The sequence below is a fragment of the Sylvia atricapilla genome, unplaced genomic scaffold (assembly GCF_009819655.1).
Source record: "Sylvia atricapilla isolate bSylAtr1 unplaced genomic scaffold, bSylAtr1.pri scaffold_124_arrow_ctg1, whole genome shotgun sequence".
Classification (NCBI taxonomy): Eukaryota; Metazoa; Chordata; class Aves; order Passeriformes; family Sylviidae; genus Sylvia; species Sylvia atricapilla.
Window position 1 is genome coordinate 17,234 of NW_027077052.1, and position 27,760 is coordinate 44,993.

General features: G+C 55.3%; 4 protein-coding genes across 4 annotated transcripts; 3 read left to right on the forward strand and 1 right to left on the reverse strand.

The window, feature by feature from the left end:
• Window positions 1-698: 698 nt before the first annotated feature.
• On the forward strand, window positions 699-2,153 carry LOC136374762 (zinc finger protein 436-like). The gene has a single exon (XM_066340152.1). The coding sequence runs from the start codon at window positions 699-701 to the stop codon at window positions 1,620-1,622; it is 924 nt and encodes a 307-aa protein (XP_066196249.1). The 3' UTR covers window positions 1,623-2,153.
• Window positions 2,154-14,628: 12,475 nt separating this feature from the next.
• On the reverse strand, window positions 14,629-16,471 carry LOC136374763 (zinc finger protein 16-like). The gene is given in 3 exon segments (XM_066340153.1): window positions 14,629-15,555; window positions 15,558-15,636; window positions 15,638-16,471. Coding segments are annotated over 3 exon segments (996 nt in total). The 3' UTR covers window positions 14,629-15,472.
• Window positions 16,472-21,398: 4,927 nt separating this feature from the next.
• On the forward strand, window positions 21,399-24,040 carry LOC136374764 (uncharacterized). Its single transcript, XM_066340154.1, has 2 exons — window positions 21,399-21,733; window positions 22,106-24,040. The coding sequence occupies exons 1-2, from the start codon at window positions 21,719-21,721 to the stop codon at window positions 24,038-24,040; spliced, it is 1,950 nt and encodes a 649-aa protein (XP_066196251.1). The 5' UTR covers window positions 21,399-21,718.
• A 660-nt stretch (window positions 24,041-24,700) lies between these two features.
• On the forward strand, window positions 24,701-25,925 carry LOC136374765 (uncharacterized). Its single transcript, XM_066340155.1, has 2 exons — window positions 24,701-24,880; window positions 25,182-25,925. The coding sequence occupies exons 1-2, from the start codon at window positions 24,866-24,868 to the stop codon at window positions 25,794-25,796; spliced, it is 630 nt and encodes a 209-aa protein (XP_066196252.1). The 5' UTR covers window positions 24,701-24,865; the 3' UTR covers window positions 25,797-25,925.
• Window positions 25,926-27,760: the final 1,835 nt, after the last annotated feature.

Consider the following 27,760-nt stretch of genomic DNA (forward strand, 5'->3'; position numbering starts at 1 on the left):
CAAAACCTCCACCACCCCTCCCCCCCCAGCCCTGGGTTCAGGAAGGAAAAATACCTTGGAGGAAAAGTGGAAAAAACTGGTTTATTGACAATGAAAAGAACAACCCCCAACACCAAAGTGGGAAAAGGAACCGTGTTACTGTCGGGAAGGGTACTCAGCTTCTCTTGCAGACCCAGGACTTCTCCAGCTTCTCAGGTCAGGTCAGGTCCGGAGGCAGTTCAAACCTTGGCGGGGGGAAGGAAGGAAAAAAAGCAAACAGAAGCAGCAGAAGCAGGGGCAAGCAGAGAGAGCGAGAAACAGAGAGAGAGAAACAGCAGTAAAAAAAAGCAGAAAGTGAAGCAAAGTAGCCAAGCTAGAAAACGAAACAGAAAAGCCGGCAGCAGCAGCAGAGAGAGAGCAAGCCAGCAGCAAAAAAAAAACCAGCAGGCGTCGCCAGAGAGGGAGGGGCAGCTGCCAGACACAACAATGTATCCAGGATATGGGACATACTGGATAAGAGACAGGCCAACCCAGAACATTGATCTGTCTATATTTGGAGGACTTTTAGCCTCAATCTTGGTGTTTCAGAGGTTTTCACAGACACACGGTGCCCATTGACTTCTAGAGAATAACTTGGGCAAGGAGGAACCCCCAGCCTAAGGTGCTCTCCGTTTGTTTTCTCCCTAAACCAGGGTTTTTGATTCCCAAGGAGTGCCCAGATGGAGGAGGAGAATAAAAAGCCCCGCAGATCCTGCAGGAGGAGGGTCTGCAAACCCAGCCCAGGGAGCTGTGAGGACGAAAGGTCCCTCCTGTGCCAGGAGGGTGGCAAGAGATCCAGCCGGAGCTCAGAGCTGGAGGAGAAGCCTCATGGAGGGGAGAAGCCCCACAAGTGCCTGGAATGTGGAAAGGGTTTCAGCTACAGGTCCCACCTTATCCAGCACCAGGTGATCCACACTGGGGAAAGGCCCTATGAGTGTGGGGAGTGTGGGAAGAGCTTCAAGGACAGCTCCCTCCTGATCCGGCACCAGGTGACGCACACTGGGGAAAAACCCTACAAGTGTGGGGAATGTGGGATTAGCTTCAGCCGGAGATCCAGCCTGGTCCTGCACCAGAGGATCCACAGTGGGGAAAAGCCCTACAAGTGTGCGGAACGTGGGAAGAGCTTCAGAGCAAGCTCGGCCCTGATCCGGCACCAGGTGATCCACACTGGGGAAAGGCCCTACACCTGCTTGGAATGTGGGAAGAGCTTTGGATGGAGCTCCGACCTGAGGAGTCACCAGCGCATCCACACCGGGGAGAGGCCCTACGAGTGTTCTGAGTGTGGGAAGAGGTTGAAGACCACCTCCAGTCTCCTCAAACATCAGCGGATTCACACAGAGGAGAGGCCCTTTCGCTGCCCTGACTGTGGGAAGGGCTTCAAGCGCAACTGGGCCCTCACTGTCCACCGGCGCATCCACACCGGGGAGAGGCCCTACGAGTGTCCGGAGTGTGGGAAGAGCTTCTCCAGGAGCTCTCACTTGACCCAACACCAACAGAAGCACCATAAGGGAATCCCTGTGAGTGCTCCGAGTGCAGGAAGAGCTTTATGTGCTGCTCCAGCTCCATCCCCCATGGGAGGATCGGCATTGGATGATCCCCACTGACTCCCATTGGGCAGAGCCCTGGTGATCCGTGGTCCTGGTGATCCGTGTTGGGAAGACACCTGGCTGTGAGAGATACACATCTCTGTGTCTCCCCGTGGGCACCTGGATGAGTGCAGGGGCAGGGACATCCATTGGGACACAGACCAACGCTGAGAATTTCCTGGGGAGGGCAGACCTGTTGACTTCTGATCCCAGAAATTCTTTTGTGTTCACTCCTGTCTTCTGGTGGCATCAAGGTATACTGGATGGTCTTGGAGATCTTTTCCAACCTCAGGGATTCCACAATTTTGATTTGCTGTTACCCGAGGGCATCTTCTGCAGTCACATGGTGAAGATCTGGGGCAAAGACCAAGATTTTGGAGACAGTGGGGTGGAAACCCCTCCAAAAAAGCTTCTTCCCTCCCACCCAAGCATGTGGGTTCTCAGCCGACATGGACAGGGGAATCCTTTTCTTTTGGCCTTGATTTGCTTTTAATTTCTCTTCATGACTTTAAAAGATCCAGCATTCTGTAAAAATAAGGACATTGAACTGAGCCGTGGTTGGGATGTTGGGGCACATTGACATGGTGGGACAGAGACATTGAGAGTGATATGTGGATGGACACATGGACATGAAGAGGGACGTGGCCTTTCGTGGGCACACGGGCACAGTTGGAGACATGGGGGACAATGACAGGGATGGAAACAGGGTGGGGTGACAGCCAGGGGTGAGGACATGGTGAGACATGGCCAGTGACATGTGATGACATGGCCATGGCTGGTGCCATGGTGGGAACTTGCAGGGGCTGTGGGGGATGCTGGGTTTGAAGGAGTTGAGGGCTCCTGGGATGTACCTGGGGTTTGCTGAGGGCTTTGGGGACCCCAGGCCCAGCAGCTCCAGCTGCGCTGGGAGACCCTGGTGGAGGTTCTGGGGCAGCTGCTCAAGGACCCCCTGACCTGGACCCTCATCTGGGCATTGGGCTCCTGGAAAGGAATGAAGGTCCTTGTCCCCAGGAGGGAAATCCCAGCACTCTCAGGGTGTCTGGGGCAGCTGAGAGGCCACAAGAGGGAGGGGAAGGCCAGATAGAGCTGTCCCACCTGACATCTGCACCCCAAAAATCCCAGAACTCAGGGATTCCTCCCAGGAAAGCGCTGTCAGGAGGTGCCTGAGTTAAGGGAAAGGGGGGATGGGACCCCCAGACTGAGCAAAAGGGGCCTGATACCCCCAAAACCAAGCATGGAGGATGGCAGTAGTGGATTGGAGTGCAGTAGGGAAGTAATGGGTTTCTAAATGTAGAATTGTAGTTCTAACACTTTAGCCACCTTAAGACTTAGATAAATAAGGGCCGTTTGCATTCTTTGTGTAGCCTGTAACTGTAAACTATTTGGTGAACCTATATAACTCGCCTCAGGCTGATAATAAAGGGGAATTCAACATGGAAGCCGAATCGGTTTAGATGTGTCGTCTGTTCTGTCCGATCTCCTAATAGTCACAACCCTTGCTACTGCTGTTGGTATGTTCTGGGCATGATTTGGATCATACTGGGACTAACTGGAATGGTACTGGGAGTGACTGGAACTGCAGTTCTGGTGAAAGGGCGCAGTTGGAAAAATGCAGGGGGCAGCTGGGATCATACTGGGATCGTACTGGGACTGACAAGGTCACACTTGGAGTGACTGGGATCAAACCAGGCTCATACTGGGAGTGTCTGGAAGTTACTTGAGGTGACTGGACTCAGTTTGGACTTATGCTTGGTGCAACTGAGACCATAATGGTGCCAAATGGCATCCTAGAGAGAGTGACTGGGAGTGAGTGGGTTCATACTGGAAATGACTGGAGCCATACTGGACTCCTACTGCAAGAGACTGAGAGTGAATGGAACCATACAGGCATGACTGGGAGGAACTGGGACCATGCTGGGGACAACTGGGACTTTATTGGGAAAGACTGGGAACATAAAAGCTTGAATGGAGTTTCTGTCCTGAGACATTCCTGGGGAGCAGCGGCAGCTCCACATCCGCAGCCTGGGGGCTCGGAGCAGGGAACTTCTGGCAGCATCTCTGGGGCACAGCCGAGGGCTGGGGGCTCCTCCCGCATTTCATTTTCTCTCCCTTATTCAAATTACCCCCTCCCATTCAAATCCCCTCAATTCACATTTTCTCCCCACAATTAGAGCTATCTTGCCCCAGTTACACTTTTCTCCCCAATTAGGCCCTAAGTCCCCATCCCATCCCCAGCTCCTTCTGGCAGGACCTCTATGGGACCTTCTGGAAACAGGAGCAGAATGAGTTTAAAAATCATCATTATTTTCTTGGTTTCTGGAGGATTTTCCCATGGCTTTCCTGCAGAAAGCTTTTCCTTTTGGGGCGATGGCTGAGGGGTCTCCTCGGGCTCCACCCTCTTTCCAGTCCCTTTTTCCAGCTCTTTTCCTCTGCTGACTCAAACCTGTGGATTTTGGGGGGCAGGAGGGGTCGCTCTGCTCGGGGCTCTCGGAGGTGCTGCCAGGGAGGCCCTGAGGCCTCAGCGCAGTTTGCTCCGGCCCCTTGGAGCATTTGGAATCTCCAAGTCTCAGCCATGGCTGTCCATGGGATTCAATCCCCCTGCAGGGTTTTCCCCCAGACCGGGTTTATTTCCAGAGGGTTTTGTGGTTTCCCTTGGAGCCGGGGCCTGACGGCACCGGAGCGGCCGCGGGTGCCGGGGCAGGAAGGGCTGTGGGACGGCTCTTCCACACAAACCTCCTGGAGGGGGACAAGAGCTGAGGGGGAAATAGAGAATAAATATGGGATTATAGAAAAAGAAAAAAAAAAGTAATATATGTATGATATCTTAAACAAAATTTAAAATAACAATGAAAAAATAAAGTAATGGGAGTGCTTCTCCTGGAACTTTGGGCTTCTTGTCCCAGTTTCAAGATGGTTCTGAGCCAGCAACCAGTGGGTGGGAGAGACACTGCTGCAGTAGGGCTTCATATTGCCTAAACTAAAGTGTCCAGTACCAAGTAACACCCTGAGGTTATGGAAATCCCGGAGCCCAAGTTGGATTCCCCCGTTTGAAGCTGAAAGAGGAGCTGCACTTGTGACTCTGCTTCATAACGATGAATATGAAACTTCAAACCAATTCCCGGTTCCCTCCCTCTGTCCAGCGGTGCGGGGTGAAGGGATGGGAGTCACGGTCATTTTGTTCCGCTGCTTCCCCCTTTAGGGGCAGGAACCCTTGCCCTGCTCCGGTGTGGGATCTGTCCATGGGGTCAGACCCTGCCCTGTCCAGAGGGGTCCCTCCCCAGCTGTGCGGTCACTCCTCGGCCCAGCCCTGAGGCGCGGGGCAGTCCCGGGGCAGCCGCGCTGTGGCCCCGTCAGCGGCACTGCCGGTTCGTGCCGGGCAGGAGCGGCAGAAGGAGCCGGGCGGCGGCGAGGGCTCAATCCCGTCTGGAGGAAGAAGAGGAAGAGGAAGGAGCTGGGGCCGCCAGCGGTGTCCGATCCCCGGGGAGCAGCGGGGAGGCCTCGGGGAGCGGTGGGACACGGGGCCCTGTTGGAGCTGCCCCGAGGGGTTTGTGCCACCCCAGGTCCTGAAGGAGTCGCTCAGTGAGATGGGCGAGGTGGGAACAAAAGAGACTAAAATGCAGAGAAGAGACTAAAATGCAAAGAGTTGCACCAATGGCGTCTCTCCTGCCTGCATCTGAAGAAGCTGCACCAAAGCATAGGCTGGGTGTGAATGTAATAAAACACAGAGAAGAGAGTAAAGCTGCACCTGGGAGTCCTCGGCACCCGGTGTCACTGAAGAGCTGCACCGCGGGATAGGCACTGCTGTGTGTGGTCAGAAGGGCAGCGCCGAGGCGGGTGCGAGGTGTGAATAGAATTGAACATAGAGAATAAAATAAAATACAAGAAAAGAACCGCACTGAGGGTTCTGTGCAACCTTTGTCATGGAATAACTGCACCGAGAGCGGCGAGAAGTGGCGGCAGTAGAGACTAGGATAGAAAATAACAAAAAACTTCACTGACAGTGGCCTCTCCCCGACAGTAAAGAGCAGAACCGAGGGCTGGTTAGGGCAGCACTGAGGGGTCTCGGCCACCCCGTGTCACTGAAGGAGCCACAGCGAGGGACAGGTGGGGTATGGCCCCATTGAACCCCTCCAGCTGCACGACGAGCGGTGACCCCACGGGACTGCGCCGGGGCCGGGCGGAGGCGGCAGCTTGAGCCAGGGAAATGGCTTATGAGCGGTGGAGATGAGCAGGGTGTTCCCAACCAGCTCCACTCAGCCCTCGGGAACTTTGGGCGTTCTGGGGGTTGTTCCCATCCAGCTCCACTCAGCTGTTGGGCACTGGGCTGGGGTTGCCTCGGGCCCCGGAGCCCAGAAACCCTGGGAAATTGATCCCAGGCACTAAAAGTCTTTCTCGTGCACCTGGAGCGCCACAGAGGTTCCCTCTGAACTCCCATCCCCTCAGTCCCCCCCTGAGCACTGCGGGGCATTAGTGCAGTTCCCGTGGCTGTTCTGGCACTGGCTGCTGCCGCAGGGCACGGGCTTGCCACACTTGGGTATTAAACAAATTTGAGGAGGACAGCCTTAGAACCCAGGACTTTTCCCTCAGGAACTTGGAGCTGCACGAGAGGGATAAAGGATTTCCCGCACACACCAATGCCCCCAGCAGTGGCTCTGCCCTGCCCCGAACAAGGCTGTGTTTGGGAGAGGTGGGATGGCTGGGATGGGGTCTGCAATGAGACAGCCACATGTTGGGACGAAGAGCTTGGGGCGATCGGGTTACTGAGAAGGTTTGGGGGCACCTTCCAGTCCTGAGAGATGAGTTACTGGGAGTGGGGAGACACCTGCCTCTGACACTGGAGTGGGGCCCGTATTAGGGAAGGATGTGGGGAGCCTGTATGTTGGGGGTAGATCTGAAACTGGAGGATATTGATCCCAGAAATCAGCAGGTATTGATTAAAGGACAGGCACTCAGATGATGTGTATTGCTGCTCTGTGCAGGAAGAGACAGGACGGTGTGCCAGAGCAGCGAGGAGGAATGCAAAGATGCCTGATGAGGGGGGGATGCTGTAAGAGACAATCCAAAGATCCCTCATCTGCCTCATGACCATCGTCACAGACAGAGACTGAAACCCCTAAAAGGGCTCTAAAACCCCAGCACAGGAGTGCTGGCCTGGCTGAGGTGGGACGTTTGCCCACTGTTGCCTGCAGGTGTGTTCAGTGGAGAAACCCAGCAGGCATTTCCATGGGAACATCAGAACCTGAGCAGGAACAATGGGAAATTCACAGTGAATTGGCTGCACCTGCTGACGGCTGTACCTGTTCTGAGTTAACACTACACCTGCTGACTGCTGTGCCTGTTCTGAGTTCTCAAAACAAACACACTGTAATGATCTCCCCACCTTTTGGCCAACTGCCTGTCGCTTTTGAAAGGACTATGAGGAGCCCTGAGTTAACCAAAGACTTTTGAGATCTCCCCACGGAAGAAGATGGATCTATTGGCCAGATCAGGAGGACTTCATCTCTTCGTTGGTGGCCGTTACCCACTTCCTCTTTCTCTTTTCCCTCTGTCCTTTGTTTCCCTTCAAATCCTTCTATGGCATTTGCTGTGGGCACTAATAAAAGTGCATTTGTTTTGATGAATACCGAAATGCCCTCTGTGTTGTTTTCTGCACTCTGAGATCAATTAACGAAGCATCACGATTCCCGCTTGCATTAGCGGATGGTGACAGATGCTGACCAGAACAGGAGACAAGAACACAAGATTACCAGAGGTCCTGAGATGACGAGGGGCCTTGGGCCCCCAGGACCAGACAAACCCGGCCTTAGAGCTCGGACTGTGACCAGAGGATCGCTGGGCAGGCGCAAGGCAGCGGAGTCAGAAGTTCATCTCTGAGGAAGACTATTCCTCTTCATCCCCAAGACCCCCGAGACGCCCCCCAGAGACACCTGCGCAGGCACAGGACTGATGAGACGATCGGCACACGGAGTGGGGAGGGTGGAGCCAGGGAATGAATATGCACAGGGCTATTGGGAGATTTGATGTGTCTGGAACATTCTAGAGGGTAAAAGAGAACAGGAGTGGGCGAGGGGCTGCGCTGGCCTTTGGGAGCTGTCCCACATCGCGCCCGGCGCTGAATAAATCACATTCCTGCTTTAACACTCGCTCTGTCTCTGAGTTTCAGAGTCTTTCTGCGTGTCAGTCTCAGCTGACTTATTACAATACAGGAGGCTCTCAGGTAAAGGTACGGGGGCAGGAATAACAGTCCTTTACGGGGAATATTAAGAATAAAAACGTAGTAGTACAAAACAAGCCAACAAACAAAAACAGGAAACCATAGAAATCCCCCTGGCGTTACGAGGGATGGGTCATGGAAGAGATAAAGAAAACACTTCCCCACCGTGGATTGGTCACAAGCGGTTCTGGGGATGAATCAAGCAAATTCCTGTTTTATTGCTGCTGGTTGGTTCTGTGGGTGAGTTTTAAAAGCTCGGATGTGTTTCGTGTTTGGTTCTGTGGGGACCCGAAAAGCTCGTGTGAGGCGATCGTGGTTTTGGGAGCTGTGGTGTATTTCTGAGGTAATACTGGCATCTTGTGTCCAAAGTCATAATTGCATCAAACTTCCACATATATATATATATATATATATATATATATTCCTTTCTTACCATGTGCACGAGGGAACTCTTTGAACTCTTTGCATTTTTACTTTTCCCTTTTTCTTTTCACTGCCTGTTGTTTTAGGGTTTGTTCAGTGTTGGTTGCCAGGAGTTCTGTTCTTAAGGGATTTTGCGTTTTACTTTGATGGAGCACTTTCTATAGGGATTATTTGTGGTATTGTCTTTAGGGTTGGTTTGATAAAGAGCTGTGGGTTGTTTTACTGCTGTTTGTTTTAATGCTTTTTGTTGTGGTGCTGTCTTTAGGGTTTATTTGATAAATTGCCAAGTATTTTTACTTACTGCTGGGTTTTTTAATGTTTCTGTTGTGAATATTGCCTTTAGGGTTTAGGTGATAAATGCTGTTCTGGGTTATTGCTGTTTGTCTTCATGTTTTTGCCGTGACTGTTGCTTTCGTTGAGTGTGACTCGCCATAGACAGTGCCCTGGTGACAATGGTGACAATTCTAACCACGGCGAGACAACTGGAAGGGGTCCCTCTCCCCAGTGGTTTGGGCTCGACCCTTGAGAGTTTGTGACCCCGAAAGTAATTGTGTGATAAGGGGGGACACCAGCAGGTTTATTTAGAGGGACTACACAGGAGTTCTGCAGGGCATGTGGTTGCGTTAGACTAAAAGCAGCCTGCACCAAAAAGGTCTGAACATCCAGACGAAGAGAAGGAGTGGGACCATCTGTTTCTGCAGGCAAGGGCGCAGCCAGCGTGGGTGTTGGTTAAGTGTGGGTCCTGTGGAGAGCAGTGCTGCTGTTCCCTGAGCAGAAGACACAGTGCTTGTGCCCAGTGTGGGGAACAGGGTGAAGAGGACCCCGAACCAGAGATTTTAGAGTGTTTTTGTGGAAGATCACCTGTAGCTCTGGAGATGTGGAGTGTAAAAGCAAAAGACTGGGAAAAGACTGGATGAAAGTGTGAGAAGAGATTTGGGTGGAAACGAAACAGGAGAGGAAAATAATGGGATGAGAGAGGGAAGGAATTTAGAGGGCTCGTTTGATGAGGCATGGAGGGTTTTCAGGAATCGAGAAGAAAGGTGTAAGCAAGGGATGAGAAAGTTAGTGGCAGTAGTAAAAGAGGGAAGGTTTGGGTAGGTTAGGGAAGGGAAGGGAAGGTTTGGGACGGGAAGGTTAGGGAAGGGAAGGGAAGGGAAGGTTAGGGAAGGGAAGGTTAGGGAAGGTTAGGGAAGGTTAGGGAAGGTTAGGGAAGGTTAGGGAAGGGAAGGGAAGGGAAGGGAAGGGAAGGGAAGGGAAGGGAAGGGAAGGGAAGGGAAGGGAAGGGAAGGGAAGGGAAGGGAAGGGAAGGGAAGGGAAGGGAAGGGAAGGGAAGGGAAGGGAAGGGAAGGGAAGGGAAGGGAAGGGAAGGGAAGGGAAGGGAAGGGAAGGGAAGGGAAGGGAAGGGAAGGGAAGGGAAGGGAAGGGAAGGTTAGGGAAGGGAAGGTTAGGGAAGGGAAGGTTAGGGAAGGTTAGGGAAGGTTAGGGAAGGGAAGGTTAGGGAAGGGAAGGGAAGGGAAGGTTAGGGAAGGGAAGGGAAGGGAAGGGAAGGGAAGGGAAGGGAAGGTTAGGGAAGGGAAGGGAAGGGAAGGGAAGGGAAGGGAAGGGAAGGGAAGGGAAGGGAAGGGAAGGGAAGGAAGGGAAGGGAAGGGAAGGGAAGGGAAGGGAAGGGAAGGGAAGGGAAGGGAAGGGAAGGGAAGGGAAGGGAAGGGAAGGGAAGGGAAGGGAAGGGAAGGGAAGGGAAGGGAAGGGAAGGGAAGGGAAGGGAAGGGAAGGGAAGGGAAGGGAAGGGAAGGGAAGGGAAGGGAAGGGAAGGGAAGGTGTCACCCTGATTTTCAGCCTTCTGATTAGATTGACATTCTTGTACTGGAGATTGTCACGCATGTAACATAAACAGAGTAGATTGTTTTCATTTTTCTCTCTGTGGTGCATTTCTGAGTTGAGCACTGGGGTCAGAGGGGTGTTCCTCTGTTTTACCCTGTCTGTGGAGCAGACTTCGCTGTTCTCTCCCTTGCCCCTTGGCCTCTGGAATGGACTCTCTCTCAAGACAAATTCGTCGCCCTTCGTGAGCTTGGTTCAAGAGCTGTTAAACCAGGATCATCTGGAACCTTCTACCAGTCCCTGGAACACTCCTGTTTCCTGCCTCAAAAAGAAGTCTGGGACATGGAGGTTGTTACAAGACAGAAAGTTAATGCCGTGGTGGACAGCCTGGGGATGTTGCAGGCTGATGTGCCGTCACCCACCAGGCTTCCCACAGATTGGCCAATCCTCATTGTGACTCTGAAAGATTGTTTTTTGTGATTCATTTGCATCCTACAGGTATCACTGGCCGATGGAATGATGAATGGTCCGATCCCTTGCATGTCTCGGACTGGGTCTTCCTGCCCCATCAGCCGCAAAAAACTGCAAACACATTGTTTGAGCTAATTGTTCAATTTCAGTTGCAAAAGGTGGCAGATCACTTGGTTTGAGCTCATTGTTTGATTGATAATTAAATGCAGGCAACAGTGCTTGCAATTGATGGGTGAGGATCTCACAAAATTCATACTCTGGGTGCTGTGGGAGAAATTTGACTGGAGCTTTGCAGGCAGTGTTTCTCTGCCAAATGCTCTGGGAAATTTTTCAGGGCAGGTCGCTTGTCATCTGCCCAGCCATGAGCTGTATCAAGTGGCAAAATTCTTTAAAATCCCTTTGCGCCCAAAAATGGTCAGAAGCAGTGCAAGGACCCACCGTCTCTACAGACAGTTCGGGAAGGACACGACGGGCCATTGTTGTTTGGAAGGATGGATCTGGGGGTCAAGTTTTGGAAGGTCATGAGAATGGAGCAGCCCAACTGGTTGAACTGAGGGCTGCCATCATGGCATTTCCAGCGTTTTCCCTGGAACCTTTCAGTTTAGTCACGGATTCCGTTTCTGTGGCCGACATGGGACAGAGGTTGGGTCATTCAATTTTGAAGGGGGTCAGCAATGTTGCTTTGTTTCATTTGCTGAAGTCCCTGTGTTGTGTCCCTGAGGCCGGGTTCTCCAAAACAAAAACGGGGAATGCAGGGTGAACCCCGCACAATGGATTGGCAAAGGTTTTGTGTGTCATCAGGCACAGTAAGGTGCTGCAGAATTCTAATGACCCTGTCATGTTGAAAGCAAGAAACCATGACCGAAATGAAGGTCAACAACTGGAGGAACCACTGAGTGACGACTCGGACGTTGATGACATGAGTGGTCACTCTGATGGCCCTTCCATGTAAATAAATGGAACATTGTTAATTTTCCCTTTCCTTTTTTCTTTTTTTAACGGTAAAAGGGTGAGATGTCGCCCCAAGTTTGGCTGCTTTACACTGTTTGGATTTTGTTGCCACGCAGCTTCAAGAAAACTATGTGCATTTTTAGAATTTATCTATTTTGTTTACATATTCCTCCTCTGGGAGGAGAAAGATGATTGATGGTGATGTTCACGAACGAGGTCGAAGAGGTGGCTACCTGTGTAGCCAATCTTTGGCCTGCTTATAAAAGTGTATATAAGATAGATATAAAGAGAAATAAAGCGGAGAGAGCTTTCCCTGCTGACCTTTCTGCTGCCTGCTCATTCTTTCGTGTCCCTAACAGTGACAGTGTTTAATACCCAAGTGTGGCAAGCCCGTGCCCTGGGGCAGCAGCTGGTGCTGGGACAGCGGTGCTCGGGGGGAACTGAGGGGATGGGAGTTTATAGGGACCCTCCGCGGTCATCACTGTGCACGAGAAGGGTTTTTAGTGTCTGGGATCGATTTCCCGGGATTTCTGGGCTCCAAGGCCTGAGGCAGCAGCAGCGGGACCCACGGTCAGGGTTGAACTTCACAGTGACCCCAGCCCAGCGCCCGAGGGCTGAGCGGAGCTGGTTGGGAATACCCCAATTATCTCCACCACTCAAAGCCGCTTTCCTGGCTCCAGATGCGGCCTCCACCCGGCCCCGGCACGATCCCGCGGGGTCACTGCTCGTTGCACAGCTAGAGGGGTTTGATGGGACTGTGCCCCACCCGTCCCGTGCTGTGGCTCCTTCAGAGACACGGTGCAGCCGAGACCCCTCAATGCTGCCCCAACCAGCCCTCGGTTCTGCTCTTTAGTGTCAGAGTGGCCACTGCTGGTGCGGGATTTTTGTTATTTTTAATCCTGTTCTCTACTGCCGCCACTTCTCGCTGCTCTCGGTGCAGTTCTTCCATGACAAATGTGGTACAGAACCGTCGGTGCGGTTCTTATCTTGTATTTTATTCTATTCTCTATGTTCAATTCTATTCACACCTCACACCCACCTCGGCGCTGCCCTTCTGGCCACACACAGCAATGCCTATCCCGCGGTGCAGCTCTTCAGTGACACCGGGTGCTGGGGACTCCCTGGTGTTGATTTCTTATTCTATTTTACTCTATTCTCTGTATTTTGTTCTATTCACTCCCCACCCATGCTTTGGTACAGCTGCTTCAGATGCAGGTGGGGGAGACACCCTTGGCTCTTTGATTGCATTTTAGTCTCTTCTCTACATTTGAGTCTCTTCTTTTGTTCCCAACTTGCCCGTCTCTCTGAGCAACCCAGGGCAGCGCAAACCCCTCGGGGCAGCTCCAACAGGGTCCCACCTGCCACCGCTCCCCGAGGCCTCCGCGCTTCTCCCTGGGGATGGGACACCACAGGTGGCCCTGGCTCCTTCCTCTTCTTCTTCTTCCTCCGGACGGGATTGAGAAAAGTTTAACTGGGGCAAGGAAAGTCTAATTGTGGGGAGAAAATGTAAATGAAGAGGATTTGAATGGGAGGGGATGATTTGAATTAGGGAGAGAAAATGAAATGGGGGAGGAGCCCCCAGCCCTCAGCTGTGCCTCAAAGGTGCTGCCAGAGGTTCCCCTGCTCCAACCCCCCAGGCTGTGGATGTGGAGCTGCCGCTGCTGCTCAGGAATGTCTCAGGATAGAAACTCCATTCAAGCTTTTGTGTTCCTAATCATTCCCAATAAGTTCCAAGTTCCCCAACATGGTCCCAGTTCCTCCCAGTCATGCCCTGCATGGATCCATTCACTCTCAATCCCTCCCACTAGGAGTCCAGAATGGCTCCAGTCATTTCAAGTACAAATCCAGTCACTCCCAGTGGCCTTGGGTCCAGCCAGGACCCCCCGCTTCATTCCTGTGATTTGGGGGGATGCTGTGTCCCCCCAACCCCACTGTCACTGTATCCCCATCTGGCTGTTCCCAGTGATCCCAGTAAAGCTTCCTAGTTCACCCCAGTCTCGTTTATTGGGGGGCAGTGGGGAGGGACTTGGGGGGACCCTGTGGGGGGACCGTGATTGGGGGAGGAGAACAGAACAGGCCCCTGGATGGATCAACAGTGAGGACCCCAGCGAGCTCCCCCCGTGTCACCCCACTCTGGGGACTCGTTGGGTGGCACCTGAACCTCAACACAGCACCCAGCGAACCCCAAAAGGTGCCGGGACCCCTCTAAGCCACCGGGTCTTATCAGGAGAATTTGATAAGGGGTCCAATGGGGGGCACCCAGGCTGGACCAAGAGCCCAGTGCTGCCCCAGCCCAACGTGCATGGATCCATTCCAGGGATTAGAAAAAAGGAGTGGGACCCCTCCCAATAAAATTTGGGGGGGTCTCAGACCCTGCAGCACTTTTTCAGCATCCAAGACCCCTCTTTTTCCACACTGTTCCACCACGTCCCCACTGCACCCCAATCCACCACCGCCATCCTCCATGCTTGATTTTGGGGGTATCACGCCCATCTTGCTCAGTCTGGGGGTCCCATCCCCTCTTTCCCGTAACTCACGCACCTCCACACAGCGTTTCCCTGGAGGAATCCCTGAGTTTTGGGATTTTTGGGGTGCAGATGTCAGGGGGGACAGCTCTCTCTGGCCTTCCCCTCCCTCTTATGGCCTCTCAGCTGCCCCAGACACCCTGAGAGTGCTGGGATTTCCCTCCTGGGGACAAGGACCTTCATTCCTTTCCAGGAGCCCAATGCCCGGCTGAGGGTCCAGGTCAGGGGGTCCTTGAGCAGCTGCCCCAGAACCTCCACCAGGGTCTCCCAGCGCAGCTGGAGCTGCTGGGCCTGGCGTCCCCAAAGCCCTCAGCAAACCTCAAGGCTCTCCCAGGAGCCCTCAACTCCTTCAAACCCAGCATCCCCCACAGCCCCTGCAAGTTCCCACCATGGCACCAGCCATGGCCATATCCTCACATGTCACTGGCCATGTCCCACCCTGTCCTCACCCCTGGCTGTCACCGCACCCTGTTTCCATCCCTGTCATTGTCCCCTACGTCTCCATCTGTTCCCGTGTCCCTCCATGTCACCATGAATGGCCAGGGCCATGTCCATGTGTCTCCATGTCACTCTCCATGTCTCTGTCCCACCATGTCAATGTCCCCCCATCATCCAAACCATGTCTTAGGTCAGTGTCTTTATTTTTACCCCTCTGTTGGATTGTTACCTCAAGTTTGCTTGCTCTTCACTGTTTCCATTTGTTCTCACGCAGCTACAAGTAAAATACACATATTTATAGAATTTATCTATTTGTCTACATATTTCTCTCTTGGAGGAGAAAGCTGATTGATGGTGATGTTCACCAGTGACGTTGAAGAGGTGGCTACCTGTGTAGCCAATCTCTGGCCTGCCTCTCAAAGGTATATAAGACGGAGTCAGAGAAAATAAAGTAGGCAGTTTTCCTGCTTGACCTGCTGCTGCCTGCTTTGTTCTTTCATGTCCCTAACAGCAACATCGGATAATTAAAATGGATGAAGAGAAATGAAAAGCAAATCAAGGCCAAAAGCAAAGGATTTCCCTGTCCATAACGACTGACGATCCACATGTTTGGGTAGGAGAGAAGAACCATTTTGGAGGGGTTTCCAACCCACTGTCTCCAAAATCTTGGTCTTTGCCCCAGATCATTCCCATGTGACTGCAGAAGATGCCCTCGGGCAACAGCAACTCAAAATTGTGGAATCCCTGAGGTTGGAAAAGGTCTACAAGACCATCCAGTATTCATTGATGCCACCAGAAGACAGGAGTGAACACAAAAGAATTTCTGGGATAGGAAGTCAACAAATCCGCTCTCTCCAAGGAATTCTCAGTGTTGGTCTGTGTCCCGATGGATGTTCCTGCCCCTGCGTTCATCAAGATGCCCATGGGGAGACAGGAACATGTGGATTCCCCACAGCCAGGGGTCCCCCAAACACGAATCCCCAGGACCACGGATCACCAGGGCTCTGCCCAACGGGGGTCACTGGGGATCATCCAACGCCGATCCTCCCATGGGGGATGGAGCTGGAACAGCGCATGAAGCTCTTCCTGCATTTGGGGCACTCGCAGGGATTCCCTTATGGTGCCTCTGTTGGTGTTGGGACAAGGCTGAGCTCCTGGAGAAACTCTTCCCACACTCAGGACACTCATAGGGGCCTCTCCCTGGTGTGGATGCGCCGGTGGACAGTGAGGACAGAGTTATACTTGAAGCCCTTCCCACAGTCGGGGCAGCGGAAGGGCCTCGCATCCGTGTGAATCCGCTGATGGACGAGGAGTTTGGAGCTGGTCTGAAACATCTTCCCACACTCGGGACACTCGTACGGCCTCTCCCCGGTGTGGATGCGCTGGTGTTTTCTCAGAGCAAAGGTCCATCCAAAGCTCTTCCCACATTCCAAGCAGGTGTAGGGCCTTTTCCCAGTGTGGATCACCCGGTGCCGGATTAGGTCCGAGCTTGCTCTGAAGCTCTTCCCACATTCCCCACACACGTAGGGTTTTTCCCCACTGTGAATCCTCTGGTGCAGGACCAGGTTGGATCTCCGGCTGAAGCTCATCCAACATTCCCCACACTCGTAGGGTTTTTCCCCAGTGTGCATCACCTGGTGCCGGATCAGGTTGGAGCTGTGCTTGAAGCTCTTCCCACACTCCCCACACTCAAAGGGCTGTTCCCCAGTGTGGATTCTCCGGTGCTCCCTGAGGTTGGAGCTGTGCCTGAAGCTCTTCCCACATTCCCCACACTCATAGGGCCGTTCCCCAGTGTGCGTCACCTGGTGCTGGATCAAGTGGTAGTTACGGCGGAAACCCTTCCCACATTCCAGGCACTTGTGAGGCTTCTCCCCTCCATGAGGCTTCTTCTCCAGCTCTGAGCTCCGGCTGGATCTCTGGCCGCCCTCCTGGCACAGGGGGGACCTTTCATCCTCACAGCTCCCTGGGCTGGGTTTGCAGACCCTCCTCCTGCAGGATCTGCGGGGCTTTTTATTCTCCTCCTCCATCTGGGCACTCCCTGGGAATGAAAAATCCTCCTTTGGGGAAAAAACAAATGGAGAGCACCTTAGGCTGGGGGTTCCTCCTTGGCCAAGTTATTCTCTAGAAGTCAATGGGCACTGTGTTTCTGTGAAAACCTCTGAAACACCAAGATTCAGCCTAAAGGTCCTCAAAATATAAAGACAGATCAAAAGCTCGCCATACACTCAGACTCAGCCGAAACCTCTTCTAATATATAAAGATTCATCCCCGTATAAAACCTCTCCCCTCCCACCTCCCCAAATTCCCCTCGCGGGGGGCGCTGGGGCCGAGGGGGGCACAGGTGGGGAACACTGAGAGCTGCGGGTCTGCCTGGCAACTGGTGAGTCATCAGTGCCGCCCTCCCTGATTGGCTGAGCGCTGCCAGAGGGGTGGGGCTGCAGCAAGGGGCGACACCCTGCTCCAGGGCGATGTCCCGCAAACCGGGGACCCCCATGAAAGGAAGAAGAGGAAAATGTCTCTACAAACAGATGCTGACAATCTGCTTGGAGATAGGGCCAAGCACTTGAACATGAGGAAGGGGCAGAAGAAGCCATCAGTTCCACAAAATGTAATTAACTGACCACACAGACTGCTGCTCAGCCAAGGTCCGGCGAAATTCATCAATTTGAACAAGAAGAAAGACTTAACAGAGCTATGAATATCGTTACCCATACAGAAGTGGGATGCAGATTAGGGGGGCATGTGGTAAGTGAATTGAGAAGTCTGCACCTCTCAACTACTTCAGCCAATGGGGAAAGGGAGAGGGAGATGCAGCTGGAAAAATTAGGATGAAAAGGAGGCTGCATACTCCAACAACTGGAAAGACCCCATGGGAAATGTCCCATGGCCTCTCCAGTTTTTTATGAATGAGATTACTCTGATAGGACGACTCTGTCTTCTTTGTGGACACAACTCTCTGGAGATGTCAATTTTTCCATACACCTTGGGGCCTTCTCTGGAATTCCTTCCACTGTCCAGGGCAGTGGGCAGTGAGTGGAGCTGAAGGTGCCTCACCCAGTTTGGGTGATCGGCTCCCTTGGGTGGCGGCGCCACCGGGGATTGACTGGGGACCCGAGAGTGTCCAGGAGACAGACGAGTGACACATCAGGGGCTCTGTGAGGAGTCGGCAGGGAGAGAGCACTGAAAATCTCATCAGTGAGGATACTGGGATCTTCAGGGAGTAAACATGGCACAGCACCCATGGAGGGTGGAAAAGGATGAGGGTGAAGGGGAGCGTGCAGAATTAAAATCAAGGCAAGAGGCAGCAGGACGAATCTACGAGGTAAGAAGGGAGATGATGGAAAAGAGCAGGAAAAGAAAAATACTGAGGACTGGGATGGTTTTCAGCAAAGTCGTAGCCTCAAAATTTCCTAGCTGATGGAGATTCTTTGTGTCCCCAGTTCCCTCTGGCCCTCAGCGCAAGCTCTGCCTGCTTGCACATATGGAATTGGAACAGCCAAAGGCAGAGCCCACAGTGAGGATTTCTGACTCTGCAACACAAATTGCTTCAGCTGCAAAGGGAAACAGCAAATGGAGAATGTTGTGAAAACTTCACTACAATAAGTGAGGGGGGAATCATCCCTCTCCCCACTCCAACATGTGCTGTCACTGTCTGTGTCACACAGGGAGCGTTAGACCAATGGAGGGTTTGTGCTAGCACAAGTTCAGAGAAATCAGTTGGGAATCCAAGTATGTGATGACTTCATTAGACAAAAGAGATCAATTGATGCAGCCCTGGCTTTGAAGGAGCACTCAAAAATGGGGAAAAGATAAACAGACACCAGCACAAATCCTAGAACACCAGGGACCAGCCCCTGGGAACCCGAACCAATTCAGATCAGGAGCCACAGAACCCACTGATCATCTCAATGGCAGAATTAGATTACAAGATGTCCACGAAATAAAAACCAACCAGACAGATCCAGCGCCTGAGTCCGGCTCACCAATCCACTCAAATGAAGAATGCAACATTTATTTCACCATGGGATGGGGTCAGATTATCGATTAGCAGAAGAAGGAGGACACGGTGGAAAATTAAATGACTCAAGATCCTGCTTGCTAATACATGACAACAGGAAAGTGGTGAAACAGAAAACACTTTGGGCCGTGCAGGACACCTTGCTGAGGGCAGCTCATTCAGCAGCTGAGCAAGGGGATGCAGGTGGCAGCCAGGCCTCCTGAGCCACACACGGCTACAGAAGGACAGGGAAGGAGCTCACTGACAATGAGCCCAAAGCCAAAGGGCACCCAGCAAGGAAAAACAGAGTCAGGGAGTGAATCTGCTTGGAGATAGGGCCAGGGACTTGGGGATGAGGAAGGAACGGGAGAAACCATCACTTCCAGAAAATGTTACTCATTGACACGGACTGCTGCTCAGCCAAGGTCCCACAAAATTCCTGACCATGGAGAAGAACAAAGACTGAACAGAGCCATGAACATCGGATGTTATACAAAAGCGGGGTGCATATTAACGAGGACATGCCGGAGGCGGATCGGGAAGTCGCAACTTTCCAAGTCCCTTCGCCACTGGGCAAAGGGACAGGGAGATGCAGAAGGGAAAATCAGGATAAAAAGGAGCCCGCGTCCTACAACAACTGGAGAGAGCCCACGGCAAATGCCGCACGGCCTCTCCCTTTGGTCATCCATAAAGTCACTTTTACAGGACTCCTCGGTCTCCTCTGGGGACACAAACCTCTGGCGACGGGAATGTTCCCGCACAGCCCCGGGGACAGGGCGGCCACCCCCGTCCTACCCACGGGAACCGGGACGGGCCAGCGCTGCTCCGGCACCGGCTCCTGCCGAGGCAGCGGCGGGAAGGAGACCGCGGGCAGCCGCTCCCGCAGCGCCCTCAGGCCACGGGCAACACGGCGCCCACACGGCACAAGGAAGCCGCCAGAGCCCCCTGCCGCCCCCTCCGGCCGCAGCCGGCCCCGAGCCCCGGCACAAGCGAGCGCGGCTCCCACCTGCGCTGGGGCCGCCTCCGAGCTCCGCCGCCGCCTCAGCGGGCTCCGGCCGCTGCCGCCGCTCCCGGGGTCGCACACGCGCTCCCACAATGGCGCCTCCAACCAGCCACGGGCGCCCGGGGGGCGGCCCCGGGGCCGGGCTTGGCCCCGCTCCGCCCAATCAGCGCGCAGCCACCACCGGCACTGACGGCAGAATCGGCCAATGGCGACCAGCGAGGGGCGGGCTCTGCACACGGCCCGGCCCCGCCCCGCGCTCTCAGGCCCCGCCCCCGGGCTGTGTGAGGGGAAAGCCGGAGATGAGGAACAGCCCCGGGACGGGCCCGGGCCCGAGTCGGGATTGAGCTGAAAACACAAACAAAGTTCTCCGCAGCTCCCGGCCCGCCTGGCCCAGCCCTGCGTGTTCGCCGCCACCGGCTCCGAGGAAAGCCGTCGGTTCTCCTGGCCCGAATTAGGAGCATCAGCGCGTGGCTTTGATTTCCCCCGAAAGGGAAAACCCCCAACGCCCTCGGGCTGAGCGGAGGCGGGGGGAGATTTGTGGCAGAAAACTCCCAAAGTCGTTTTCCCGCAGCGTTGGGAAGAACGAACCAAAGCCAAGTGAGGTGGGGCCCCCCACCCATCCCGGGGGTTCGGCCCCTCCCGTTTCACCCCCGGGAACAGCGCCGGGACTGGGGGGGCCCGAGCGGGACTGGGGGGCACAGGGGGGTCCCCGGCACCGGGGGGTCCCTCGGGGCTCGGTCCTGTTTCCCCCCTGTTATCAGCCGGGACCCTCCGTTATCACTAGAGACGCTCCCCAATTTACCGGGGCCCCCAATGCACCGGGACCCGCATTCACTGCCCCCCCCTTCACCGATCCCCCCGATCCATGAGCTCCCCCCAGTGCTCCAGGTCCCCCCACTCACCGCCCCTCCCATACCCATGGGACACCCCTCACCGCGCCCCCCCCACTCAGCAGGACCCCCCCAATCCCTGGGACCCCACCCAGACCCCCCCCGTGCGGTCATGACGGCTGCACCCCCTGAGGCCCCCCGAGGCCCCCCGCTGGGGCCGGGCTGACTCCACCCCCGGGGTCGCCGCTGCGCGGAGCCTTTCATTAACCGCCCATCCGGCTTCTGTCCCCGCCCATAGGGGGCGTGGCAGCGAGGAGTGGCCAATGGTGAGCGGCGGAGCGGGGAGGGGGCAGGGATTAGGAAGGGCGTGGGAAAAAAGGCGGGGTCGCAGGAGCGATGACCAATGAGGAGAGGAGAGGGCGTGGCCTGGCAGAGGCGGCAAGGGAGGGAGGAATTGGGCGTGGCAGGAAGGGGGGCGTGGAAATGGGCGGGGCCTGAACGGAACCGAGAGAATTTACTGGTCTGAGTCAAAACCGGTACGGATATGTATGGACCAGTACAGAGCCGTATGGACCAGTACAGACCAGTATGGAACAGTATGGATCAGTATGGAACAGTATGAACTAGTATAGACTAGTACACACCAGTACAGACCAGTATAAACCAGTACAGAGCAGTTTGGATGAGCTGGGCTCTGGGCCAGGCACGGGCTGGCCGTGGGGCTGATGGTGCTGTGTGCGGCCGTGCGTCAATGAAAACCAGTATGGACCAGTATGGACCAGTATAGAGTGGTATAAACCGGTTCAAACCAGTATAAACCAGTATGCATATATACAGACCAGTATGCATATATACAGACCAGTAGAGACTTCTACCTGCCCTGGCCAGTATAGACCAGTTTAGACCAGTAGGGACAGTGTAAACCAGTATAGACCAGTACGAGCCACTATAGAGCAGTATGGACCAGTACGGACCAGCTGAGAGCAGTAGGGACCAGTTCAGACCAGTATGCATTTGTACAGACCACGATGGAGTTTCCCATGCCCTGATCAGTTATAGAGCAATACAGACCAGTATAGACCAGTATGAACCAGTTCAGATCTTCTGCCGCCCTGGGATGGGGACACTGGGAGAGGACTGGGGACACTGGGCTGATGCCATGGGTGGCACTGGGGACAGTGGGGTGACTCTGGGACTCACTGTGGTGGTGGCACTGGCACAGAGACAATGGGGGTGGGGACACTGGGGTGAGACTGGGGACACCGGGCTGGTGACATTGCTATGGTGACACTGGGGAGTGACGTCACTTCTTCCTGTTTCCTCTTCCTGTTTGCTCCCGGCTGTGCCACAACCCCGCGTGTCTGCGACTGTCACCAGGTCCTGTTTGCCCCCCGGAGTGTCCCCAGAGTGTCCCCAAGGCGTCCCCGCCGTGTTCCCAGCGGCCATGGAGCCCCGCGAGGTGCGGCAATCCCGGCGCGGGGTGGTGGAAGGGGACAGGGGGGACATGGGTGTGGTAGAGGGGACAGGGGACTGCAAAGGGGACAGGAAGGGGTGGGAGGAAGGGAGGAGGTGACAGAGGGGTGAAAGGAAGCAAGGGTGGCGGCGGGGAAGCGACAGCAGGGGGGTGGCAGGGGGCTCCAGGAAGGATAGCAGGAGGTGGCAGAGGGGACAGCACGGGGTGGCAGGGGGGACAAGGGGGTGACAAAAGGACAGAGGGGACAGCTCAGCCCTCCAGGGAGGGGACAAAGGGGACCCCGGGAGGGCACAGAGGCCAATCCAGGAAGCCACAAGTGCCATGAGGACCCCGCCACCTCCCGTGTCCCCTCCCCAGGTGCTGGAGGCTCTGGTGGCCCCAGTTGCCACCCTGGGTGAGCTGGCGGCCACTGTGACTGTGCCACGCAGGCGCGTGTGGCCGCTCCTGTACCCAGAGTCCCTGCACAAAAAACTGAGGGACTTCACCTGCACCCTCCGGGACACCCTGGACCACCCCAGTGTCAATGTCCTGGACCAGCATGGTGTCACCTCCCTGGACCAGGCCGTGGCCGCTCTCGAGGCCACCTCGGGGGTCACCTGGGCTGATGTGAGAGCCACGGTCAGAGCCTGGCAGGGGTCATTGCGCCTGCTCGAGGAGAACTGGTACCTGCTGGAGTGCAAGGCCACTGAGCTCTGCAATACCTGGAAGATCTCGGCCACCGAGGAGGCCACCACCACCAGTCAGGCTGGGGAACTGCAGGATGACACCCCTCCCAGCCAAGGGACAGCTGGGGACAACCAGGTGACCGCAGCCCCACAGCCGTCAGTGGCCCTGCCCTTGGTGGTGGCCACCAAGGCCAGGGAAGAGGCTGTGATGGCCACCAGGAGGGGACAGCGGCAGAAGGAGGCCCTGGAGCTGCTGAAGCACTTGGAGGTCACGTGTTCTAAAGCCAAGGTGCTCCCCTTGGAGCTGCTGCGTGGGCTTGGGCACATTGAGGCTGCCCTGGAGGGGACACAGGAGGTGTCCCGCCATGTCCCCAAGGCCTTGGCGGCCATGGTGGCCAAGGCCAAGCTGCTGTGTGAGGCCAGTGCCCGCCTGGCCAGGCGTCACCTGTTGGTGACACTTGGGGAAATCGACTTCCTCCTCTTGAGTCCCAGTGGCAGCTCTGGTGGCCCTGGTGGCCCCCGTGGCCGTGCGGTGGCCGAGCGCTGCCAAAGAGCCATCGAAGACATCCCCAGGCTGCTGGAGGACAGTCATGACACTGTTGTGACATCATCGGGACAGTGGTGTCACTGGGGAGACTTGAGGACACTAGAGTGTCCCCAGCTCCTCGTGCCACCAAGAGCCCCTCGTGTGTCACCGGGAGCGACCCCGCCCCCGTGCGAGGGTCCGCGGTGTCCCCAGGGTCTTTCTCTGTGTCACACGCCACCCTCGGACACCCACCAGGGACACCCTCGAGCATCGGGACCCAACTGCACCAGGACCAGCCCCTCCCTCAAGCAGCGGGACCCTCACCCATCACCATCCTCATCATCCTCGTGCACTGGGACCCTCCCTGTTCACGAGGACTGGGACTGGACCCCCCCTCGTGTACTGACCCCCCCCGAGCATGAGGCCCGGACCCCCTTTTGTGCCCCCCACCCATCCCAGGGGGTCCGGCCCCTCCCCTTTCACCCCCCGGGAACAGCGCCAGGACTGGGGGGGCCCGAGCGGGACTTGGGGGGCACAGGGGGGTCCCCAGCACTGGCGGGGGTTTCTTGGGCGATGGCCCCCTCCACCCCCCCGTTATCATCAGGGACCCCCCCCAATTTACTGGGGCCCCCAACGCACTGGGACCCCCACATTCACTGCCCCCTCCCTTCACCGACGCCCCCCAAAGCGCTGGGGCCCCTCCGATCCATGAGCCCCCCCCAGTGCGCCAGGACCCCCCACTCACCGCCCCTCCCCCTCCCATGGGACGTCCCGATCACTGACACAACCCCCTCGGAACTCCCCGAGGCCCCCCCATTAATTGAACCCCCCGGAATGCCCCTAGCCCCTCCCCCCTGGGCTCCCCCGAGCCCCCGGCCCGCGTTGGGCCCCGCCGGGGCCGGGCTGGCTCCACCCCCCGGGGCCGCGGCTGCGGCGAGCCGCCCGTCTTCTGGTCACGCCCACAGAGGGGCGGGGCCACACATGGCAGCCAATGGTGAGCGGCGGAGCGGGGAGGAAGTGGGGATTGGGAATGGGAGCGTGGAAAAAAAGGCGGGGCCACAGGAGCGGTGGCCAATGGGGAGAGGAGGGGGCGTCGCCTAGGAGCGGCAGGAAAGGCTCGCTGAAATGGGTGGGGTGAGAAATGGGGGCGTGGAAATGGGAGGGGCCTGAAAGGAAACGAAAGGATCGAATGGCATGAGTCAAAAGTGGTATGGATCCATATGGATCAGTACAAACCAGTATGGAACAGTATAGACCAGTGTGGACGAGTATAAACCAGTATGGATCAGTATGGAGGAGTATGAACCGGTGTAGACCAGTATGGACCAGTATAGGCCAGCATGGACCAGTACAGACCAGGATAGACCAGTACAGAGCAGTTTGGATGAGTTGGGCTCTGGGCTGGGCAAGGGCTGGCCGTGGGGCTGATGGTGCTGCCAGAGGCTGTGTGTGAATAAAAACCAGTATGGACCAGTGTGGACCAGTATAGAGTGGTATAAACCAGTTTAGGCCAGTACAGAGCAGTATGTATATATAGAGACCAGTAGAGACTTCTACCTGCCCTGACCAGTATAGACCAGTATGAACCAGTTCAGACCAGTTCAGATCTTCTGCTGCCCCAGGATGGGCACACTGGGAGGGGACTGGGGACACTGGGCTGATGCCATGGGTGGCACTGGGGACACTGGGGTGACCCTGGGACTCACTGGGGTGGTGGCACTGGCACGGCGGCAATGGGAGTGAAACTGGGGACACCGGGCTGGTGACATTGCTGTGGTGACGCTGTGGCAGTGACGTCACTTCTTCCTGTTTCCTCTTCCTGTTTGCTCCCGGCTGTGCCACAACCCCGTGTGTCTGCGACTGTCACCAGGTCCTGTTCGCCACCCGGAGTGTCCCTGGAGTGTCCCCAGACTGTGTCCAGCAGACATGGACCCACGCAAGGTGCCACAATCTCAGCCCAGGAGGGCGGGAGGGGACAAGGGAGGAGACGGGGGGGTGGCAGGAGGGGACAGGATGGCATGGGAGGAAGGGTGGAGGTGACAGAGGGTGAAGGGCACTGAGAGTGGCAGGAGGGGACAAGAGAGGGTGGCAGGGAAGTGGCAAGAGTGGATGAGGGGGTGACAAAGGGACAGAGGGGACAGCTGAGGTCTCCAGGGAGGAGACAAAGGGGACCCTGGGAGGGCACAGGAGCCACCCCAGGAGGTCACCCAAGAAAGCCACGAGGTCCCTGTCCCCTCCCCAGGATCTGGAGGCGCTGGTGGCCATGGTGGCCATCCTGGGTGAGCTGGCGGCCACTGTGACCGCGCCACACAAGGATGTGTGGCCGCTCCTGTACCCAAAGTCCCTGCACAGAGACCTGTCAAGATTGATCTGGTTCCTGCAGAACACCCTGGACAACGACGCTGTCATCTCCGTGCGCCAGGGCCTGGCCATCCTCAGGGCCACCCCGAGGCCCACCAAGGCCGATGTGACAACCGCAGAGAGAGTCTGGCAGGAGTCAGTGGAAATCCTCCAACACAGCTGGGGCAAGGTGTACGGGGACGCCATGAAGATCTTCAGCACCTTGGAGGGTGAGGACACTGCCGAGGCCACCAACGAGGCCATCAACAAGGCCACCAACAAGGACCCTGCTGAGGCCACTGCCACCGGCCTGGCCAGGGACCTGTGGGACAAGATCCCCCCTAGCCAAGGGACAGCTGGGGACAGCCTGGTGGCCACAGCCCCACAGCCATCAGTGGCCCTGCCCTCGGCAATGGTCGCCCACGATGCCCCTGTGGCGGCGCTACTGAGGGCAGGGAAGAGCCCATGGTGGCCACCAGGCAGGTGGAGGTGGCCACCAGTAGAGGACAGCAGGTGAAGGAGGCCCGGGAGCTGCTGGAGCGCTTCATAGATACGTGTGACGGAGGCACCGGGTTCCCCTGGGACCTGGATTCCTGGCTCGGGGGCCTCGAGGGCAGTGAGGAGTGGACAGAGGAGGAGTCCCCTGATGACCTCGATGCTGCGCTGGTCGAGGCCAAGCGGCTGTGTGGGGCTGACTGGCTGTGGGAGGCCAGCGCCCGCCTGACCAAGGATCACCTGGTGGGGACACTTAGGGAAATCCGTATATGCCTCTGTCTGACCTTTACTGGCTTTAATGTCCGTGATAGCCCCATTGGCCCCATAGTGGCCGAGCGGTGCCAAAAAGCCATGGAGGACATCCCGAGGCTGCTGGGGGTCAGTGAGGTCACCAGTGTGACATCATAGGGTGCCGGTTCTTTCCCATCTATTTCTACAATTCCATCCCTACCTTTCCTGATCAACTCAGCAATCTGCAGCCTATTTTCAGTCATCGGCCACTGCTCAACCCAAACAGGAGTGTCAGACAACCAGGTGATTTTTAAAATGGTTGTTAGGAAAAATGCTGCTCCGTAGTTATTTGGACACCAAGCTGAGATAACACATCTCTGCCCAACAGTCCCTGAAGCTGTGGAGGTAAAGGCATTACATACAAATAAGTTGCAACAACATGTTCGCCTAAGAAGGTGACACGAATAGGGTCTTTACTCATGGAGGGAATTTTCAGTCCATCCACTCCCAGAATGTTGGTATCAGGAGGTTTCAAGGGCCAAGTAGATGGCCAATACTTGCTGTTCAATATCGAAACATCCGATCCAGTGTCAATCAAAAGGCTCAACTGAATGGAATGAAGGCCACGTTGCAACATTACAGGCTCGGTTGGTCATTTCTTTAAGTCCAGGACAAGGAATACGTCATGACCGGTTGATCCAAACCCCTTGTCTCCTCTTTCAATTTCATTTGACTCTTTTGGACGCTGACATTGTGGCAGAAGATTTTCAAATGCTACAATTTGAGCAATCCTGCTACCTTTTGGGATTGTCATGGGTGGCCTCACAGTAAATGCCAAGATATGAATTTGACCTGTGTAATCTGCATTGATAGGTCCTGGAAGCACAATTACACCCTGTTTGCCTGTGGAGGATCTTCCAAGCAAAATAGCACCAATGAAAGTATCAGTACTGTGCATTGGACCATAAAAATTTGTGGGAATTTCAGTGACTTCGTTACCTTTTAGGGTAACTTCTTCTGCTGTGTAAATGTCCACCCCGAGGCTTCCCCGAGTAGCAGGTCTGTTCTTTACTAAGAAGGCATTGTTGGGGTCTCATGGACCGAGGCCTTGATTTATGTCCTGGCACGCTGCCTCAGCGCGCTGTGTTTGAAGTTTCCCGAATTGCGACAAAGTTCGGTCATATGATTGTCCTTATTACATCTTTGGCACCACACAGCCTTTTGACAAGTCTGCCTTGTAGGACCAGATTCACCACATTTGTAATAAGTGATGTTGCTTGGAGGTAGCAATTTGTTATTGCAGTTAGAACGCTTGCTTTCCCCACCGGATCCACCTGACAAGACAGCTGCAATGATGTGACTTTTTCACAGCATCGTGGACGGCTGTTGCAAGTGCTGCAGTCTGACTATTTTGCTCTGCTCGTGTTGCAAGCACTAACATTTCATCCACTGGACTGCCTTGTGGAAGAGTGGCTAAAATGGTCCTTGTACATGCATTGGCATTCTCAAAGGCTAGAGAGCGAAGCAAATGTTCTTGTACCTCTGGTGTCGTATCTGGTGCATCCTTCAGAGCAGCTGACAATCTATCCATGAATTGTCCATATGGTTCCGTGGCACCCTGCTTTATTGTAGAATAGGGTGCTGGTTTTTTCTTATCTGGAACTAAAAGCAATGCCTTGTGGGCTAGCAATTGAGACAGCTGATGAACCTCCAACGGAAAGGTGAGCTGAACATTAGTTGTTGCATAGGGTCTGT

Coding starts and splice junctions, on each gene's coding strand:
- LOC136374762 (XM_066340152.1), top strand. CDS start 699: ATGGAGGAGGAGAATAAAAAGCCCCGCAGATCCTGCAGGAGGAGGGTC.